This window comes from Borostomias antarcticus (assembly GCF_949987555.1).
Source record: "Borostomias antarcticus genome assembly, chromosome: 32".
NCBI lineage: Eukaryota > Metazoa > Chordata > Actinopteri > Stomiiformes > Stomiidae > Borostomias > Borostomias antarcticus.
This window is the reverse complement of record NC_140265.1, coordinates 4,023,651-4,043,974: the sequence shown is the minus strand read 5'-3', so window position 1 is coordinate 4,043,974 and position 20,324 is coordinate 4,023,651. Positions and strand designations below refer to the sequence as shown.

General features: G+C 47.8%; 1 protein-coding gene across 1 annotated transcript; it reads right to left on the bottom strand.

Annotated features, from left to right (window-relative positions):
* Window positions 1-538: 538 nt before the first annotated feature.
* LOC311327433 (uncharacterized protein) lies at window positions 539-7,455 on the bottom strand (the record flags this gene model as incomplete). The annotated part of the gene is made up of 3 exons (XM_084460470.1): window positions 7,344-7,455; window positions 7,165-7,237; window positions 539-1,186 (listed from the first exon to the last, which is right to left on the bottom strand). Exon 3 carries the CDS (start codon window positions 1,142-1,144, stop codon window positions 539-541), a length of 606 nt encoding a protein of 201 aa, XP_084316596.1. The 5' UTR covers window positions 1,145-1,186; window positions 7,165-7,237; window positions 7,344-7,455.
* Between the last annotated feature and the right edge of the window lie 12,869 nt (window positions 7,456-20,324).

The window sequence follows — 20,324 nt, the reverse complement described above, 5'->3', positions numbered from 1 at the left end:
GAACAGCGACGACATCCAATAGTTAACATGGGTTTGGAACCATAAGTTAAATGGAATGGGTCCATTACCTTTTAAACAGCAATGTCTCCCCTGAGTATGATCTATCAACCCAAATAATGAAAACCAAACTAGCTAACTAGCATGTACCTGCTATAGCTAGCTAGCCATGAGCGAAGTGTAGGCCTAGCCTACTGCATATTTGCTGTGCAACATATCATTGTCCGATAGTCAAATCTAATTAGGAACAAACTATCTATGATAGCCTGACACCTCATCAATCAATAACTTTTTTCCACATCGTGGTATAGGCTATCACTGTCAGTCGCTTCAAGGACATTCAGTGCGAGTTGTATTACGAGGACGGGGTGTTATTATAAGGGAAGGGACAAGGTATTAATACCAATATGCACTGCTTTGTCTTGGAAGAACAATCGCCATGAGGCTCTATGTGCATTTCTCCAGCCAATCAGAATCGAGTATTTACCCAGGCCATGGTATAAATTGGAGGTGGGGTCGTCACGGTCCACCTTTACAACCCTCACGTGCCGGACAGCGCCATATCCAGCTTCCTGGGGCACTGGAGGTGCTGTCCAGGGCCCGGTATGTGAGGGGGGCCGGGGGGTTGGGCTTCTGGAACGGGCGGCGGCAGTTCCAGGTCCTCCTTGGGGAGGCGGTGGCAGTGGACGGCGAGGTGGCGAGGGGCAGCGGTGTGCCAGCCGCGGCAGCGGCGGCAGCGCGACGGGGGGAGGATCTCCGTCCCCTGGAGGTCGTGCTGGAGGAGTTGAGGGAGGACATGCGGGTCACGGGGGGCGAGGCGGCGGAGCCGGCGAGAACTGTCGGCGGCCCCGGTGCAGGGCGGGCCATCGGGAGTGGGGGGGAACGACCACGGCCGAGGGCTCGACCGCCTGCAGGAGGCCATGGATGCGGTGCAGGTGGGCCCGGGGGCCCCCACAGCGAGGACCCCTCGCCGCAAGGCGGGGAGTTTGGACGGCGGAGAGGGAGAGGAGGAGTCCCAGGGGGAGGGACACTCGAAGCGGGCGAAGGGCGTGGTGGGGCAGGGTCCGGTGGGGGCCGAGGCCTGGTCGCTCCCGGGCTCCCTGACCCGCACACCGGAGGAGCTGGCCCGGATCGAGGTGGAGAGCATTGCCCCGCCCACGCAGATGGTCCCGAATCCGGTGCCGGCCTCCTGGGGGGACATCATGGACGTGGGTGAGGAGTCGCCCTCGGGGGAGTCAGAGGGGGACTTGTACACGTAGGGTGTGTTTGGGTTGAATGTATGGGTGTGTGTTGAGTTTTTTTGGGCTGGTAACGTCATGATGGGTTCTTTTTCTGTTATTATTGTATGTAATGTCGATCACTGTGGGCACTTTTAATGTACGGGGGTTGAGGGACACGGTGAAGAGGTTGGCGTTTTTTGAGTTTTTGGGGGGTCTGGATTTTACGTTTTGTTTTCTGCAGGTGCATTTAAGGGATGGGGGGGATGTCGGGAGGGAGTGGGTGAAGGGCGGGTCGCTATGGAGTGTTGGGGGGGTGCATTCTTCAGGGGTGGGCATTTTGTTTGGGAGTAGGGAAGTGCGGGTGGAGGTTTTTTTTGTTGTGGTGCAAGGCAGGGTGATGGGGGCGGATGTGAGGGTGGGGTTGGTGAGGGTGAGGGTGATGTGTGTACGGGCCACAGGGGGCGGCGGACAGGAAGGACATGGTCGGTCTGTTGGCGCCTCACTGCGCCACGGACCGGCCGGTCATCATTGGGGGGGATTTCAATGTGGAGTTTGGGGGCACGGGTGATGAGAGTGTAGGGGCTTTAGAGGGTTTTTTTTAGCGGGTCATGGTTTGGTGGATGGGGGCGGGCGCACTACCCCGCGATTGGTCGGTCCCACGTGGCGTAATTCCCGTGGGGTCCAGAAGCGTTTAGACTACGTCTTCTTGTCAAGGTCCTTGGGTCTGGTGTCGGGGCAGGTGCTCCCCGTCTTCTTCTCGGACCATGATGGGGTCCTCATGACGGTCCGGGCGCGGGTGCCGGTCTTTGGCCGCTCCTACTGGCGCCTCAACTTGGGGGTCCTGGGGGAGCAGGATTTCTGCTCCTCACTGGCCCACTTCTACCAGGGCCTGGTGGGCCTTAAGCCCATGTGTGCGGGAGTGGTCGAGTGGTGGGAGATTGCTAAGGTCCGCTTGCGGGACTTTATCCAGGGGCACTGCCGGAGGAGGGCGAGGGCCCTGAGGGGGGAGACCGCATGGCTGCAGCGACAGCTAGAACTGGAGCATTCCTGGGAGAACCATGGAATGCCCCCGACGTGCAGCTGTGCGCCTACCTCAGGGCCCAGTTGCGAACCATCTATGGGCGCCGGGCGCGCGCCTTCCTTCAGGGGGCACGTCGGCAGTTCTTGGGAGTGGAACGAGACGTGCTCAGCCTCCTTCTTCGCCGGGGTCAAGGCGGCGAGGGAGAGGTCAGTGTTCACGGGGGTGAAGGACTCGCGCGGCCGCATAGCAACGGAGCCGGCCCGTATGGTGGAGGCCGCCACCGAGCACTTCCGTGCTTTCTTTAGCGCTAGGGAGGTGGACGAGGGCTATGGTGGGGTCTTCCTGGATCGGTTGACCCGGCGGGCGCCTCCCGATGTGGCTAAGGCCATGGAGGCCCCGTTATCCCTGGGGGAGCTGGAGGGGGCTCTCCGGCGCATGGGCCGGCGGAGGGTGCCGGGCCTCGACGGGCTGCCGGCCGAGTTCTACCTCAGGTTCTGGGGAGTGCTCGGGGACACGACCGACCTGGGCAACTGGCGGACGCTGACCATGGCCAAGGTGCTGGCTGACCGTCTGCGCACGGCACTCCCATACGTCGTGCACGAGGACCAGACCTGTGGTGTGGGCGGTCGGTCTGTGCGCTGGAACCTCCAGCTGATCCGGGATGCCATAGCTTATGTCGAGGACCACGGGCTGCCTCTGATGGTGGCCGGCCTCGACCAGGTAAAGGCATTCGATAGGGTCCACAGGGGTTTTCTGTTCCGGGTGTTAGAGAGGCTAGGAATAGGGCACGTTTTCAAGGGGTGGCTGAGTACTTTGTGGGTGGCGAGGGCCCGCATGCTGGCCCCAGTGGATTGCGGGGGGGCGATGTGCCCCATTTTCCTTTGAGGCTGGATTGTGTGTTTGTGTCTTTTCTTTTGGGAGAGCTGTCCAGACCGGTGCTTCACCCTTCTGGGCACTTCCTGCGTTTTTTCTTTTCGTATCCAGCTAGGCATCTGGTGGAGTAGTCGAACCTGGACTGTCCTTTCGCTGGGTTAGTGTGGGCGAGGGCGGGAGTTTTGCTGGGAACGGCGGATAGCAGGTTTGTTTTGTTGTGGGCACGGGTGGAGCGGGGTGTGAGTGGGGCCGTGAGGGGTGCTAGGGCGAGGGCCGTGGTGTGGCTGGTGGTCAGCCTGATCAAGAAGGGGTTGTGGGAGGGCAGGCAGGAGCTGGTCAGGAGCGGGAGGGATGTGGGGGTTGAGGGGATAGTACGGAGGGTGGAGGGGGAGTTGAGGGAGAGGATCCGGTGGGATCAGAGGAGGTGGGGCCACCATGCCGCCCGCGAGAGGTGGAAGGGGGGGCTCGGATTGCTCTGAGGGAGTTTGGGGTGTTTTTGCTGGGGTTTTGGGGTGTGGGGATTTGGTTATGTGTGTATTGTGTTTGTGATGTTGCTGTGATGTGTTGTGTTTGTGGTGGGTTGTGGCAGGGGCCAATGTCCCCTGTCGGGTATGGACTGTTATAATAAACTTCGTTAAAATAAATAAATAAATCCAATTTAAAAAAAATAAAAAAAGTGCCCTGTTTTAGCATAGCATATTGTTTTTTAGCTAGCTGGTTTTAGCTGTAGGTGCCGGCTGGCCATGCCGGCATGCGGAGGCACCACAGCGTACATTTTAAGTTAAGAGAAAAAGATGGAAAGCTCCTGGAGATGTCCAGATTGGACTTCTCCAGGAGGCTGGTCCAGAAAGCTCTCGGTTTTACGGCAAACAACCTGAATTGTATCTTGGCACTTCCCTTCAGCAAAGGTTTTGACGTTAGCTTTGTTTCTGCCACTGTGCTGAGCAATTTCTGGACAAGATATGAAAATGCTCCCAGCTTGTTGCATTCGATGTGGAAAAACTGACTGACAATGCCTCGAAAGTGGTCATTGTCAGGATGTTCAATGAAACGGTGAATGCAGCAGACATCTGTGTGTGGCTGGGTAGATATTGCACTGTTAAGGGCCAGGCTACCAAAGTGAGAGATGAGGATGGCATCTGGAATTGTGCCTGGAGGGTCCCAATACAAATGTGGCAGGACCCCCAGGGTTTCCAAGGGCTGAAACATCTGCCATCCATGATAGTCCTGGGAGAAAACAGGGGCTACATTCAGTACCAGGGTCAGCCCAAGCTCTGCCGCAAGTGTGGTGAGCTTGGGCACCTGGCTGAAGCTTGCCAGAAAATTGTCTGTGGGACGTGTAGAGAAATTGGACATGCTTTTGAAGAGTGTACCAATGGCAGAAAATGCAATCTCTGTGGAGACAAACCACCTCTTCAGGGATTGTCCAAAATAATTTGCCAACAAGCTGAAGGGGAAAAGAGATGTAGGGCCGGTTTTAAATCTGAATGTTAATGTTGAAAATGTTGAGGAGCAACAAAATGATTGTCAGGAGACAGTTGGAAAGTTAATTGTGAGGCGGGGCTGGGGAATTCAAATCTCCCGCCAAAAGCGGTGGTTGGAGGAGAGGGACCTGGTGAGGCGGGAGAGGGGGAGGGGCCTGTGCTTGCAAACTCCAATGAGAGGGAGGAGATGGAGGAGGGGGAGGTAGCAGCACAGGCAGAGGGCGGAGCTGGACCCAACACCGAGACTGACTCCACCCCCAGCAGCCTGGTCACAGTGGGGGAAGTGCAGTCATCAGGGCCCAGCAGTGAAGCCTCCCTGCCAAATGCCCAGCCCCAGCCGAAAAAGAGGTCTGCGTCAGAATTGTCCTGAGACTCCTGGAGCCTCAGACAAGAAGGGAAAACCTGAATGCTCCTCAGACAACCCATCTGTGGAGGAGACCAGAGTTTTCCCTCCCAATTCACCAAACGAGATCTCTTTTTTACAGCATGCTCTAAAATCAACCCCTAAGCAAGGGACTAAAGCTCGTAACCCTCGCTGCTCTACCAAGATCTTTGAGGCAGAGCTACAGTCACATGACTTGAGTTCATAACTGCTTTGTTTTATTGTTTTAACCCCCTTTAGTCGTTTAAAATGTCTTACCTGTTGTTTTTAACCATTATACTCATGGCCCTCCACATTTCCACCCTCAATGTGAGAAGTGTGAGGTCGGGAGTTAGAGCTACAACAGTTTTATCCTTTCTTAGTGCTTTCAATGCAGATGTGTTTTTAATCCAGGAATGCGGCATACCGTTTTTAACCACCTACAAGTCATGGGAAGACAAATGGCCACACCCGTCCATTTGGAGCGGTTCAAATGAAAACAAAAACGACGGAGTGGCCATTTTAATAAAAAATCCCTCCATATTGGTGAAAGGCAGCACGGTGGTGAGGAACGGGCGGGCGCTTTTAGCACACCTGACCTACATGGGAAAGGATTTTAACTTGCTGAATGTTTATGGTTTTAATGACAAAAACGACAGGTATGACCTTCTAGAGAATCTGCAGTCCCACTTGCTAGGTAGGGCACCTTTAGTTGTAGGAGGAGATTTTAACACTGTTTTATCAAGTAGGGACAGAAAAAATGCAGGGGAAGTTTTTAAAGTAGACAAGACATCTAGGTCGTTGCAGGGTTTAGTTAGGGACTTTAAACTCACTGACTGTTTTAAAACCATGCATCCCAGAGAGGAGGACTTCACCTGGTTCAGTGGTGATGGCACCAGAGCCTCTCGCATTGATTATATTTTTACAAGGGATTGCCCGCCAACTGATGCTAGACTTACCCCTGTCTTCTTCTCCGATCACGCCATGCTCTCCTGCACCCCGTCACTTCCCTCAGGTGTGACTAGAGGAAGAGGTCTGTGGAAGCTGAACTGCTCCCTCTTAGAGGATAGGGAGTTAGTTGGTCAGTACAGGGAGCAGTTCAAACGTTGGCAGACCCTTCAAGACTTTTACGATACACGCGCACAATGGTGGGAAATGGTGAAGGCGAGGACCCAGACCTTCTTTAGAAAGGCAGGTAAGAAAAAAAAAGATAGGGACGACAGACGCATGCTGGGACTGCAGAAACGACTATATCGATATTTTAACTTGCAAAAACAGGGCATTAATTTTACTGAAGAAATAAGGGAAATTAAAGCAGATATGTCGGTTTTAGCGGAAATTAAAAGTAAAGGTGTCATTTTAAGGAGGGGGGAAAGGGATATAGAAGAGGGTGAAAAGTGCACAAGATATTTTTTTAAGAAAATTGTTACTAAGGGTGAGGGTATTTTAAAGTTAAGAAAAAATGATGGTAACATAGCAGATACAACGGAAGACCTAAAAGAAACGATTGAATTATTTTATGAGGACCTTTTTAGAGAAAAACCCATCGAGAATGACGCCGTTTTAGAACTTTTAGAGTTCTTAGGAAAAACTGTGGAGGACAGTGTGCTTTTAACCCAGGATTTTACCCTTTTAGAGTTAGATAAAGGTCTCAGCAGTTTTAAGAAAGGCGGACGGGCTTCCCTTAGATTTTTATTTGACCTTTTGGGACATTTTAGCACCTGACCTACTTGCTGTTTTTATGGACTTTGAAAGACTAGGCCGACTTACCGAGAGCTTTAGAACAGGGATAGTGACCTTATTACATAAGAAGAACGACAGGACCGACTTACGTAATTGGAGACCCATTACCCTTTTAAATTTTGATTGTAAACTTTTTAGCAAGCTTTTATCTGTTCGTTTATCAAAGGTTTTAGAAGCAGTGATCCACCCGGATCAAGCCTGTGCCATCCCGGGGAGGAAGATCACCGACAGCCTCGTACTGATCCGAGACACCATCTGTTACGCGAGAGACAGAAACATCCGGCTAGTAGTCCTAAATTTAGACTTTGAAAAAGCATTTGATCGGATCTCGCACCAGTACCTGTTCAAGGTACTGCAAAAAATGGGCTTTCCAGACACGTTTATAGAGTGGGTGGGTTTGCTGTACCGGGACGTGAACAGCAAATTTCGAGGTTAACGGGCATTATACAAAAGCAGTCAACTTACACTGCAGTGTCCATCAGGGTTGTCCGTTATCTGCCCTCCTCTACGTCATCTGCATCGAATCGCTGGCACAGATCTTGAGAAGGGATAAACGGATCACTGGGATGGCAATCCCTGGGAGTGGGGGATTGACCACCAAATGCAGCATATATATGGATGATTTTAATATTTTATGCACTGACCTTTTATCTGTTGACAGGACGCTGGACTTGACGGACTGGTTCGGACGGGCCTCTGGGTCAAAGCTGAACAGAGCCAAGACCCAAGCCCAATTTTATGGACAATGGACTGTGACCGACGAGACGACAGGACTCCCCTTGACCGTGACCCAGACTGACCTTAAAATACTGGGGATAAAATTTGACAAGGAGGGGGGTGGGGAGGCACAAATGTCAGTGCCATGTCACAAGATGATAGTGGAGAGCTAAAGTAGCTAACTATGCTAGTAAAAAATAGCAACCAGGCTAGCTAGCTAATGGATGGAGGGGAAATGTGGCATTTACAAGACAATCAGCCAAAGCCCTTTTCAACCCCCTGGCCGTTTTCCCGCCCTTTTAGATAATGGTACCAGTTGCCCGGGTAGATGGGGGATGATGATAACAGGTGACGGCTGGGTGGAGAGGGGGAACACAGTTCAATGGGAATGGTCCTGAGGGGAAGACGCCAACGGGAAGAAGTCCTTGAATCGTCGATACAGGCGCGACAGTGGACGGGTGGAGATGGCGAGCGTCCGTTGCTCACCGCACCTCGCTGTCCTTGGTCTTCCCCTGCCCTCTGGCTCACATGCAGAGGATAGCTAGCCACGCTCTCTAGCCAAGCTAGCTCTGGTGTTAAATATTAGCCAACTAGCTCTAGCCGAACTAGCGCTGGCTCCAATGTTACAGTCCCGCAGATACAGCCTGCTAATACTACACATACTGAACTTAATTACATTACCTTTATTCCCTTACAACTGTTCTCACCAGACACAAATCACTCTCTGTTGCACCCACAACCGACCACAACGCTGTCTGCATGCAACCACACCGTTTTCAGGGTACGGTGGCTCTATTAGTTTAAACTACACAACGTAGTCAACACATGCAAAGTTTCTTAAAGGAACACACACAGTATTTTTCTTAAAGGAACACACACAGTATTTCTTCATAAACGAAAACATACAAACTAAACAGGAGCTCAACAATATGAAACGATCTCAGTATAAACAATAGCTCAGTAATAGAAAATAACAAATTGGGGGACCTGGCGGGTAGGGAGTGGACTGAACTAAATATAATAATAATAATATGACTGACTCATATTGAACTGAGTCTAATCTCTAATCTGGGCCTTCAGAACACTCTTGGTTATACGAAAAGAGGTGTTACACAAAATTGTCCTGTTCTTCGTTACCTTGTCTAAAATTAGACAGTTTAATGGCTCAGTTAAACAGATCCTGTATGCCCTTTTTGTGTGACGGTGTGTGAGTTTGTGGATTGACTATCAATCAATCAATCAATCAAAGCTTTATTTGTATAGCGCATTTCATACCCAGAGGCAACACAATGCGCTTTACAGAGAACAAGGGAGGTGGGCATACGACCCACCCCTACATATTCCAGAGGGAAGCAAAAAAAACAGTATCACCGTAAGGTAAAAAGGTTGAAACGACGACTAACATTAATCCAACTATATTTCAAAGTTGAAGGTCGGTCGTGTGCCAGCTGGGTAGGTTGCCGAATGAACAATTATTGAATGGACATCGTGGAGGACCTATTCTCTGGCTCTATCTGTCTGATCCACGGTACATGACTTCAGAAGCCTACTGTAACATTTTGATGTCCGCCTCAGACTAAGCCTGGCCTGCATCGGCTAATCCATCTACGTTTTCTAGCCGTCTGGTGAGTTTTACTCTGCGCTCACATGATGGAGGGTTTTATGTTGTTGTTTTTTTCTCCGTCTTTAGTTGTGACATTACCAGAACATAAACTTTAGGAGCACTATTTTTGTTGGTTTTGTTTTGTGTTTTTTTTTCCTGCTTATGGTAGCGCGATGGATAAGTAACAGGTATGTTCGGGGGGTTTTACCGTTCGTTTGGGGAGCGGTGAGTTGGGGGGAGGGTATTCTGTATGTAGGCTATGTTTTACGTGTGCATGTTTTTCTGCATATTTTGTATCAGTACATGGGTGGAGTTGTTGGCTATATTCTCTCAATGTTGTAGCAGCGGTCGATCTTATATCTATCTTTGATGATCATGGCTAATTTATTGCCAATCAGAGGTAGGCCTAATTGTCACAATATTGTAGTAAACTGTATTAGCTGGAACACCAAAGGTATTAATCACTTTGTCAAACGTAAGAGGGTTCTATCCCATTTAAGAACAACAGATGTCAACATAGCCTTTCTCCAAGAAACCTGGCTTAGGTCCTCCGATCATGGTAGATTGCGTAATGGCTGGGTGGGACAGGTATATCATTCTGATTACCAGTACAAATCTAGGGGGGCTGCTATTCTTATTAATAAGAATACTCCTTTCATTATGCAAAGTGTTTCTACAGACCACCGAGGGAGATCTGTTGTGGTCACAGGCACCCTGTGCAATGTATCTGTTAGGGTTTGAGGCTGGTGGAGGTAGGACCCAAAAGCAGACAGCAGGCAAGCAGCGCAGGTTCAAAATATAGGTTTTAATATCCAAAATAAACACCGGGGGGAAACACGAACTAACATTAACAATGAACCGACAGAGAACAAAGGAAACAGGAGGGCATATATACACAGGGAGAACAATCAAGGAACAACGTACAGGTGTGCAACAAGACATAACGAGACACAGGTGCAGACAATCACCCAGACAAGGACATGGAGGGATTCAAACAAGACACCAACACAAGGACACAGGAACAAGGACACAAGGGAACGGAACAGGGAACAAGGCTGGGACAGGGAATGGGACTGGGCAGAAAACTAGAGGGGGGAACTAGAGGGCCAGGAGAGGAGGGACTGGAGTGACGTGAGACTAGTGAGGGACAGGTGTCTAGTGAGGGGACAGGTGTCTAGAGCTGGGGCTGGGAGGACACAAACCAACATAGAAGACAAGACAACGAACACAAGACCAAACACACAAGGAGGCAGAACAAAACCAAGTGACAATGTGGACAATGTGACCAAAGTGTACAATAGTCTCTGGGGGTAGTGCAGGGGCAGTCACTAGGAGGGGAGGTGCTCAGGGTCCAGGAGGGTCCAGGGGCTCAGGGTGAGGAATCCAGGCTGAGAACAGGTGGTGAGCAGGGCGACCCAGGGGCCCGGGGCAGGGGCGAGGGTCTGGACTGGGAGCAGGGGATGAGCAGGGCGACCCAGGGGCCCGGGGCAGGGGCGAGGGTCTGGACTGGGAGCAGGTGGTGAGCAGGGCGAACCAGGGGTCCGGGGCAGGGGCGAGGGTCTGGACCGGGAGCAGGTGGTGAGCAGGGCGACCCAGGGGCCCGGGGCAGGGGCGAGGGTCTGGACTGGGAGCAGGTGGTGAGCAGGGCGAACCAGGGGTCCGGGGCAGGGGCGAGGGTCTGGACTGGGAGCAGGGGGTGAGCAGAACGACCCAGGGGGCAGGGGCGAGGGTCTGGACCGGGAGCGAGCAGAGTGGACCACGGGTCCGGGGCGAACAGTCCGGGGCAGGGACGAGGGTCCAGACTGGGAGCAGGGGGTGAGCCGGGGCGGACAAACCATAACAGTATCTGTAATATTGGCTAACATTTATGCCCCAAATTGGAATGATTCTCAATTTATGAAGCTGTGTTGTGAATCTTATATAAATTAATCAAATGACCTCGTTAGGGGTCTCTAACCAGAGAGATTAGATTGACTGTGTCTACTCTGCCCCTAATCACACCCTTACCTTAACCTCTAGAGCACACAGCTATTATGATCAGAAAATCATCATCATCATCTCTGCAGAGTTTACCTCACAGAATGACAGCTGAGACTTTAGTCAGTCACTCCTAGAGGGAGAACGCCCTCTAGTGGTCATAGTAGTCATTGCTGATTTGAGCCACCCAGTTCCTGTCATTCTAACAGGGCCGGCAAACCTTGCTTAGTGCAGCTTTGTATTACATGACAGTGTGAAACATATGTGGTTGCTAACTAGAAAGTGAGACATTTGAAAGACTTTGCGGTGAGAAATGTGTACTCTTTCTGAGATATATATTCAGGCCCTGCGACTAGTCTCTCTCTCCTTCCCACTCTCCCTCTCTCTCTCCACCTCTCTCCTTCCCACCCTCTTTCTCTCCCTCCCTCTCTCTCCATCTCTCTCCCCTCACCCACTCATCTCTCTCTCCCTCCCTCTTTCTCTCCATGCCTCTCTCCCTCCCTCTTTCTCCCTCCCTCCCTCCCTCCCTCTCCCTCCTCCAGGTGAGAAGTATGAGCTACACGCAGGGACAGACTCTACCCCCAGGCTGCATTCCGAATCGCATACTACCCTACTATATAGTATGCCAAAACAGGATGTAGTATGTCCCAATACATAGTATGCCACATGCAGTATGGCAAAAATACCAGGATGTCCTACTACATCCGGTGGTATTTTGCAGTATGCAAGCCAGCAGGCTTTTCTGGCTATTCTGACCCACAATCCTGTGCGCAGCGGAAATGTGCGTCACACGTGCGAGTCGTGACAGCTGTAGACGAATGTCGCGTTATGGACAGCGATGGATGGGGGCAAATTTCAAGGCACAATGTTATGACAAGGTAGTATGTCCCAATTGGATGCCTACTGCTTGCAAAGTACGTACTTTCTAAGGGCAGCTGTAGTAGGTACTGGTAGTAAGAAGTAGAAGTATGCGATTCGGAACGCAGCCCCAGTGTAGTGGTGCATGTGTGAGGAGGAACCAAAGAATTGCCCCAAACCCCAAATCATCCAGACCCGACGCCCAGACCTGCCGGTGTCACACTGAACTCTGTCCCCAGCGCCCCGCCAGACCTGCCGGTGTCACACTGAACTCAGCCCCCACTCCCCAGCACCACACGCTTCCTGGCAAAGTGCTTTGGAGGAGAGAATGTGAGAATATGACATCATGACCCCCCCCACACACACACAAACACACACATGCAAAACAACACGCACACAGGCAGGGGGGTGACACCATCCAACCACACCTGTTCATGTGCTTTCACATCACATCATTTTTTCTGTTAGCAACACCACACACACACACACACATACACACACACACATATACACACAGTCCTTTTCTTTTCAGTCTCCATCCATGCCATCCTGAAGTGTACCCTGAACCTTGTTGCCAGGTCAACCAGTCACCAATGAGAGGCAGCGCTGTGCCTCACCTGCCTCTCAGCTCTGCCTCTGATTGGCTGGTGCTTTTGATGGACACGTGTTAGGTCCTCCCTCGTATCACTGGGGTATGACTTCTGCACCGCAGCACCCTCCCACCCTGACTCTGACCAATCCCAGCACCCGCCTACCCTGGCTCTGATCAATCACAGCACTCGCCCACCCTGACTCTGACCAATCACAGCACCCGCCTACCCTGGCTCTGATCAATCACAGCACCCGCCCACCCTGTCTCTGACCAATCACCGCACCCACCCACATCGCCCTCTTCACTCTCGGCGTTCCTCACAGAAGAAAACAGTGCTTCTTGACAGCAAGTCTTCATGTTTAAAACCATGCACCTTCAATATAAAGCATTATGTACAACGATATTGATATATCTGTGGTTTTTCCTCAATGTGAATTGTTGTGTCTTGTTCCTAAATCTCTGTATTAAGAAAAAAGGAGAATATATGTAAAAAAAAGAAGGGGAAAAAAGAAGAAAATATATATATACATATATATTTTTTATTCTATATGTATGATTAAAGGGAGAAGACCAGTGGAGTTGGTCTGTGACTGCATAGTACCATTTCTATAGACGTTCTTGTGTTGTCCTGGTTTTCTATAGACGTGTTGTTGTTGTTGTTGTTGTTGTTGTTGAGAGAACAGTGGGATTTCACATTCAGATTCACATGCCTTTATTGTTACATCCTTTGTACAGGGTCCTCAACCTCGTAGCAGCGACACAATAACAACACAGATATACTGTAATACCGCATAATAAAAACAATGGCTACAGTGGTAATAACGTCACAAGATAATGACAGCAAAGAAGTACCATTCAGTCTTCACTCTGCTGTGAAGAAATACAGAAACATTCATAAAAACTCATAAAAGAAAAAGACAAAATGGATGATGTTCCTGGGAAAGTTACACAAATCTACCACTGTACTATTACAGTTACTGTAGTAACGGGGAGGTCGATGTGGATGACACACACACACGAACACACACATACACCATTCTGTTTTTCTTTCAAGTGTGTAGTGTGTTCATTGTGTTTTGTGTGTGTGTATTGTGTTTCGTGTGTGTAGTGTGGTCTATCTTGTCTTTATCCAGACAACCATCCCAGTTCTGATTGCCCTCCCAGAAACCGTCTGAACCAGCCTGTCGGCCCTCCTCCACACTACTGACCCTCCAAACCCAGTCCCACACATGGCACCAACACTGACCTACGCTTCCGGGGCAGCACACTGGCCCTGAACACACTGATAGTCCAGTCCGACTGGACCAGACCAAAGAGGGGAACATTTGTCTAAACCAGTGGAATATCCCTCTCCACCACACACAGATGCTAAAGCAGTGAACTACTGCCCCCTTCCATAGTTACACACTATGTCAGACTAAGTAAAGGTAGGAGTAGATGGTCATCTAAACTCCATGGACAGCTGACCCTAACCCTACACTATGTCAGACTAAGCTAGGCTACTGAAGATGTCGAAGACGTCATCTAAACCATTTGATATTCCATGGATACCTACGATTAGAAGGTGCTCCTCTAATCTGACCCTCACCCTAACTCTAACCCAACTAGAACCTAACCCTGACTCTAACCCTGACCCTAACTTTAACCCAGCTAGATCCCGATCCTGTCCCTAACCCAGCTAGAACCACCTCACAGGCTGGCTGTTATGATTTTAAGGTCCAAATATTTGTATTTTCTTCTTTATTTTTTGTTAATATGTTTTTTTTTCATCCTGCTGTTGTGTTTGAGGAATAGTATCTTTAATGACATGTAAAACCTGTATGAGACCATCATCCTGTCATTCTACATGTATGACATACCTGCCTACACAAAGGGTACATATCTGTATATATTAATTAATACTATTTTGACTGCATTTTTGTACAGATATTCATGTTAGCCATGTACAAGTAGATAGTTGAACTGATTTTACGGTAATATTAAAAGAGTTTGGTTATAAAGCACTAGCTACTGTCTGGTTCTTGGGTTGTCTGGGTGGATGTTGAGTTGTAGTCAGTGATGTTTATCCTTCAGTAGTAGTATCATTCTGATTATCATCTGGTCCTTGTTTTATAAAGACATTCTACCTTGGCTAGGTCCTTGTGTAGACCTTATATGTAGATGTATTTATTTATTTATTTATTTATTTATTATTAGTAAACATTGTAGTACAAAAACAATTGCATTACAACAACAAGGACTTTAACAACTGTAGTACAATAAGACAAGATATACTTTAATAATCCCTGTGGGGGAAATATGGGGTTTCAGCAGTGGAAAAGTTACAGTAGCAGTGGGAAAGGTACATACATAGATAGATAGTATACATAATAGATCAAATACAATTACAAAGAAAAATTACAAGAGAAATTACAAGAAATGAACAAAATATCTATATACTGTAAACAGTGCCTAGATATTACATAATACATACAGTACGTACACACAAATGCTACATACATACATACATACATACATACATACATACATACATACATACATACATACATACATACTGTATACAGTCTGTATACATACGTATAATAATACTCATATATATACTGTATATATATATATATATATACACACACACACACACACACACATACATACATACATACATACATACATACATACATACATACATACACACATACATACATACATACACACATACATACATACATACATACATACATACATACATACATACATACATACATACATACATACACGTGGTATGTACATACATACACGTGGTATGTACAACGGGTCCAAGAGGCCTCTCCATAGATTGTGACATCATAAAGGGGGAAGCCATGGAATTTAGAATTTGGAGTTGGAATTTGGAATTGGGTTCAATTATGACACCCATGAACATGTTTTTGTTTAACTAAACATTCAGATTAATTTGGTCATTGCGCATGTGAATAGCTTTGGAGAAAGACACAGTTATTGCAGTTTAGTTATTATAGTGAGATTATGTTCAGCAATTTGCTACTCAAGTGTGGGCGCAACACAGTGCACCCGTTGGTGTGGACGACCGGCGCGGTGTTGACAGCAGCTGGGGGCGTCTACATTTACAAGAGGTTCTGGGGATCCTCATCCTCATCTGAGGAAGGTGAGCAGCAAACTAGCCTTCATATGCTAATATGTTTTGTCCAAGGTAACTATGCAGCTCATATGGCCAATCAAATAATGCATAACCCTATGCATTAGAGTTTGCTCTGAATATGTACTACTGTAAAACTTCAATTAATAGCCCGGGCTTTTATTTCCTTCAATCGCTGAACTCAACCGGCCTATATTTGGGACAGCGTCATATGGAACAGGCCTTTAATACCTTTCCCACAAAACTCAGCAAAGATGGGAAATACTCTCAAACTGGTTATTTAAACCAGTATGAATATTAGTCTACCCGTGTAAATATTATCTATCGAATAACATGAATCATTCATTTGATCTGGCGTCAAGACAGCGGATCTACAAGAGAACAACCTCATGCAGGAGACAGAGGAGTAGAGGAAGGCCGAGCAAATACCGGCCTAGAAACGATGAAATACGAAAAAAAGTTATTTCAAGCCTGTTTATTTGTACTAGACTACTTCGTCTGAAAAATATTTTAACAAACCAGCTACCGGTAGATTTCTTTAGCCTGAATCCTGATCATCCTGTGGTAGACCGAGATTTTGTGCCCGCATGCGATGGATCCACTTGCACATTTCAATCTCTAGCTCATCGCTGGCCTGGTTCCTTCCCTCACCTACGCAGTCTGGCCCATACTTTTTTCTCTGTGTTGCCATGGTGGGCAAATGTTTTACTAACGTTACATACACATACAATTAAATAAAAAGATTTGCAGCGTCGCAACCAGATAAACAATAAGGTCTAATGTAGACCCGGCTTCTAATTGAGGCCGGCCTTTATCAAAACGTGTAGCCAGACCTGGCGAATAAAAGGGACAGGTGTCTATTTGGGACTCGGCTTTTAATTGAAGTTTTGCGGTAATTCATTCAGTAGAAGTTGGTACTGTAGACCTCTCTTGGTTTATTGTTGTGGTCAAATATATAAGACCTATCAATTTACCTTGGCTGTTGCCATGGTAGCTAGTTGCCAAACATGATCGCTGATGCTGTCAGCCAATAGAAACACTTCTACCATCCTGACATAAAAATCGACCAATCATAGGGTAGGCCTATGTGGGGGGTAGGGCTTCATGTGGCTGATCTAGGGCGAGTTCAGCCCAGACAAAACGTAGCGAAGCGTTTATTGAAACGGAAACGGTGGTGCGTTGGAACATTTTGCTGATTGGGTAACACAGAGAAAATGTTTTGTTCAACCTGGAAACCGTAGCAAAACGGAGCAAATGGTTTTCAGATTGAACTCACCGCTGATTGTGGAACGGCTCAATGAACTGGATCAGCCTGATCAGCCAATAGTGAAACAATCTTTTTTTCCCATAATACTCATGAAACCAATAACAGGAGGGGCTTATATATTTGGGGTGTGGTCAAGGCCTTTAGCCAACTGCCAAAAGGGTAAAGGCTAGTTCCCATAAACGCCAAGGCCGTTCAGGGTTAAGGTTACTGTAGGGTTAAAGTCAGGGTTAATCTCTCGGCCCGAATCAGATTAATTTGCGTCGCCAGTCTCGCCACTGATTGGGCAGTGTGACAATGACAGTGACAAGGTTAATTGCCAAAACCTACATCCGTTGAGTCAGACTAGGGTTTGACCAGTCGCTGTGTTTATGGGAACTAGCCACTACCCCTACCGAAAGGTCAAAACCTGCTACGGATCATCAGCCAATGGAAAAATAGCTTGACACTGAAAAGAGCAAACCAGAATCTGAACCGATACGCTGCGTTCCGAATCGCATACTTCTACTTTTTACTATTAGTACGTACTACAGCTGCCCCTAGAAAGTACGTACTTTGCACACAGTATGCATCCAATTGGGACATACGACCTTGTCATAACATTGCACTTTCAAATTTGACCGCATCTGTCGCTGTCCATGAAGCGACATTCGTCCACGGCTGGGATTTACTGTATCAAAACGCCTCCAGTGTAACTTGTGACAATGACAGCACATGTGACCATTTCTGCTGAACACAGGATTGTGGGTCAAAATAGCCAGAAAAGTGTGCTGGCTTGCATACTGCAAAATACGACCGGATGTAGTAGGACATCCTGGTATTTTTGCCATACTGCATGTGGCATACTATGTACAGTATTAAGACATACTACATCAGTTTCTGGCATACTATATAGTATGGAAGAACGCAATTCGGAACGCAGGCATTGATTTTCATGTGAACTCCAACTGCAGTAGTTGGTTGGTTTCTGGTTGGTTGAGTAACCAGCTAATTGTCTGTTCTCAAGACCTGAATCATCAGTGTCCAGATGATCTCCCCATCGCTCCTGACGCCCCAACAGCTGAACCATCCCAAGTAAAGTTTCACTTCTCATTGTCTCCCATCAAATCATCAAATAAATGTAGACCTTATAAAGGCATCATTTGGACAGTCTCTGTACTGTGTGTCTTTTGGCAGGATGTTGGCGGCGAGACTGGCCAGCGCCTGCTTCTACCGTGGAAGTACAGTCCAATGCGTTGTGGCCCGGTCACCATCTACAGAGTGAGAGCCCAGAAAGACCCATGAGCATAGTGGCTACATTTATCAATGAACTGAAAACTCTCTAAAGCTCAGGGTTTTTGTTTTGTTGTTGTTTCTTTTAAGGAGGTCAGTCAGGAGAGCGGCCGGCACCTCGCTAACAACACCTGCTGTGGTCCGGTTGTCCCATCCCAGGTCAATGTTACATCCTCTATTATATGTCAAGCATTAACTCAAATCTCTTTGATTGACATGACATGGTTTATCGTAAATACTTCAATGTGTTCCTATTACTGCGTAATTGCTTTTGCAAATTGTTCAAGTTGAAATATGAAATCAAGTGCACTGCTGTGTGAGAGGAACAATAGTTGTAAGGTGTGGGGATGTGTATGTGCTGGTTGTGTGCAGGCCCCTCCAGAGTCAAGGCTGGGAACCCCACAGTCATACTGTAACCGGTTGAAGTCTGAGTTCTCCTTCTGCACTGATTCTGAGGTCAGTGTGAAATTCTGTAATGTCATTCCTACATAATAATTATAGTAGCAATAATAACAACAATAATAATAATTATTATGGTTAATATTAATAATAATAGCAATAATAATTGTTATCATTATTATTATTGGAATAGAATGCCTTTATTGTCATTGTGCCAACAAAATTAAAAAGAGAGAGCCATGAGCTGCTGCGACCGTGCGCGCCACTATAGAACAGTCCATTTTATTAATTTGATTTAGAATCTCAAAGGGCTGAAATGATCTGTGCACCATCAGTATCCTGAATGTTAGAAATCCTTCCATTGAAAAAAAAAAAAAAGAAGTGAGGTTAAAGAAATCTTGAGGATTTACAGTAGAACCCCCCCCCACACACACACACACTAATTTAAAAAAAAAAGTTTTTAATAAGAATGCAGAATTATGACCATCAGACGCCTGACTGCTAATGTTTGGGTTGTGTAGCAATTCTCAGTCACGACTCAATACGTGTGGCTGACCAGTGGACGTATGACCCAACTGTGGCGGAGCGATCTAGAGACTAGAGTCAACCTGCAGGTAACGTGTTGGTTTCTTATTGACTTTATAGTGTGCCCCAGTAACAAATACTCATTTATTTTCCTTTGCTAAAGAGTGTGTGTCTGACCTGAACCTAAAAATTGTAACTTTATGGTTACCTCTCTTGATGCTGAAGGGTGCACCTATCCTTCACTCCGCCACAAACCATGTCATGGGAGTTAAGGTACGTTTCTTCATTTATTTTTAATATATATTTAAAAAAACATTTTTAACAAACGTGAGAGATGAAAATACCTATCATCCTTGTTCGGTCTGCTTATATTTCTTTAGCTAGTGGGAGGCGCTCTAGAGGAGTATATCTCCTACAGCTACAAGCAGAACACCTGCCTCACCCTGTTTGATGGCTTTGGCGTGAGTGGTCGTTAAACCTTCAGCACTAACCAGGTGTTGTTTGTTGACTCACCCCTACATGAATCAGTTACTGACCGGGTGCTTTTGCGTTCTAAAACAGCAGCGAGACGTGACGGTGGAGTTCTCCGGGTTCTACGTGGATCCTAGCAGCCGGGTCCACCCTTCCCACTGGACAGCTGCTCGGACGTTCCACGAATATTCCCAGGAACGTGCCGACGGCCCCGGCTGCGCCCCTAGCCCCGGGAGCGCCGACGGGGAGTCACAGGATGCTCCGTCCACCGAGAAGGAGAAGAAGAAGCGGAGGAAGAGGCAGAAGAAGGATGAGGAGGGGGACAGGGATGCTTCCCGCCTCATGTTAGTCCTGTTAGACTGGCAGTCTGACACTTTATTATGTCGTTTGATACATATACTGTAAAGGTTTTCTTCTAAGGAGCCAGTGAGGAATATCCAGCCATAGCCAGGACAGCGCTGACATGTTTGCTCTTCTGCTCAGGCTACATCTGCAGAAAAAAGGATTCATCCAGGGGTTAAGTGCCAAAATGGCCGCCCTTCGCAAGGCATACGACGTGAGTTCACATTATGTACAAGCGCGACTCTTCCTTTGTATTCTGTCCATGTACATGAGTCTAGATGTGCGATTTGAGCTCACGTTGTTTTTCTGCAGTCCCTCCTGACTCAGGACACCAGCAAAAACTACCTGACTGTGGCAGGGAAGATGGTCCTGTGTGGGCTGGTCACCCTCAACCAGGCGGTCAGTAGACCTAACCAGGCATCTCAGGCTGAGAGCCACAGGGAATGTGAATACA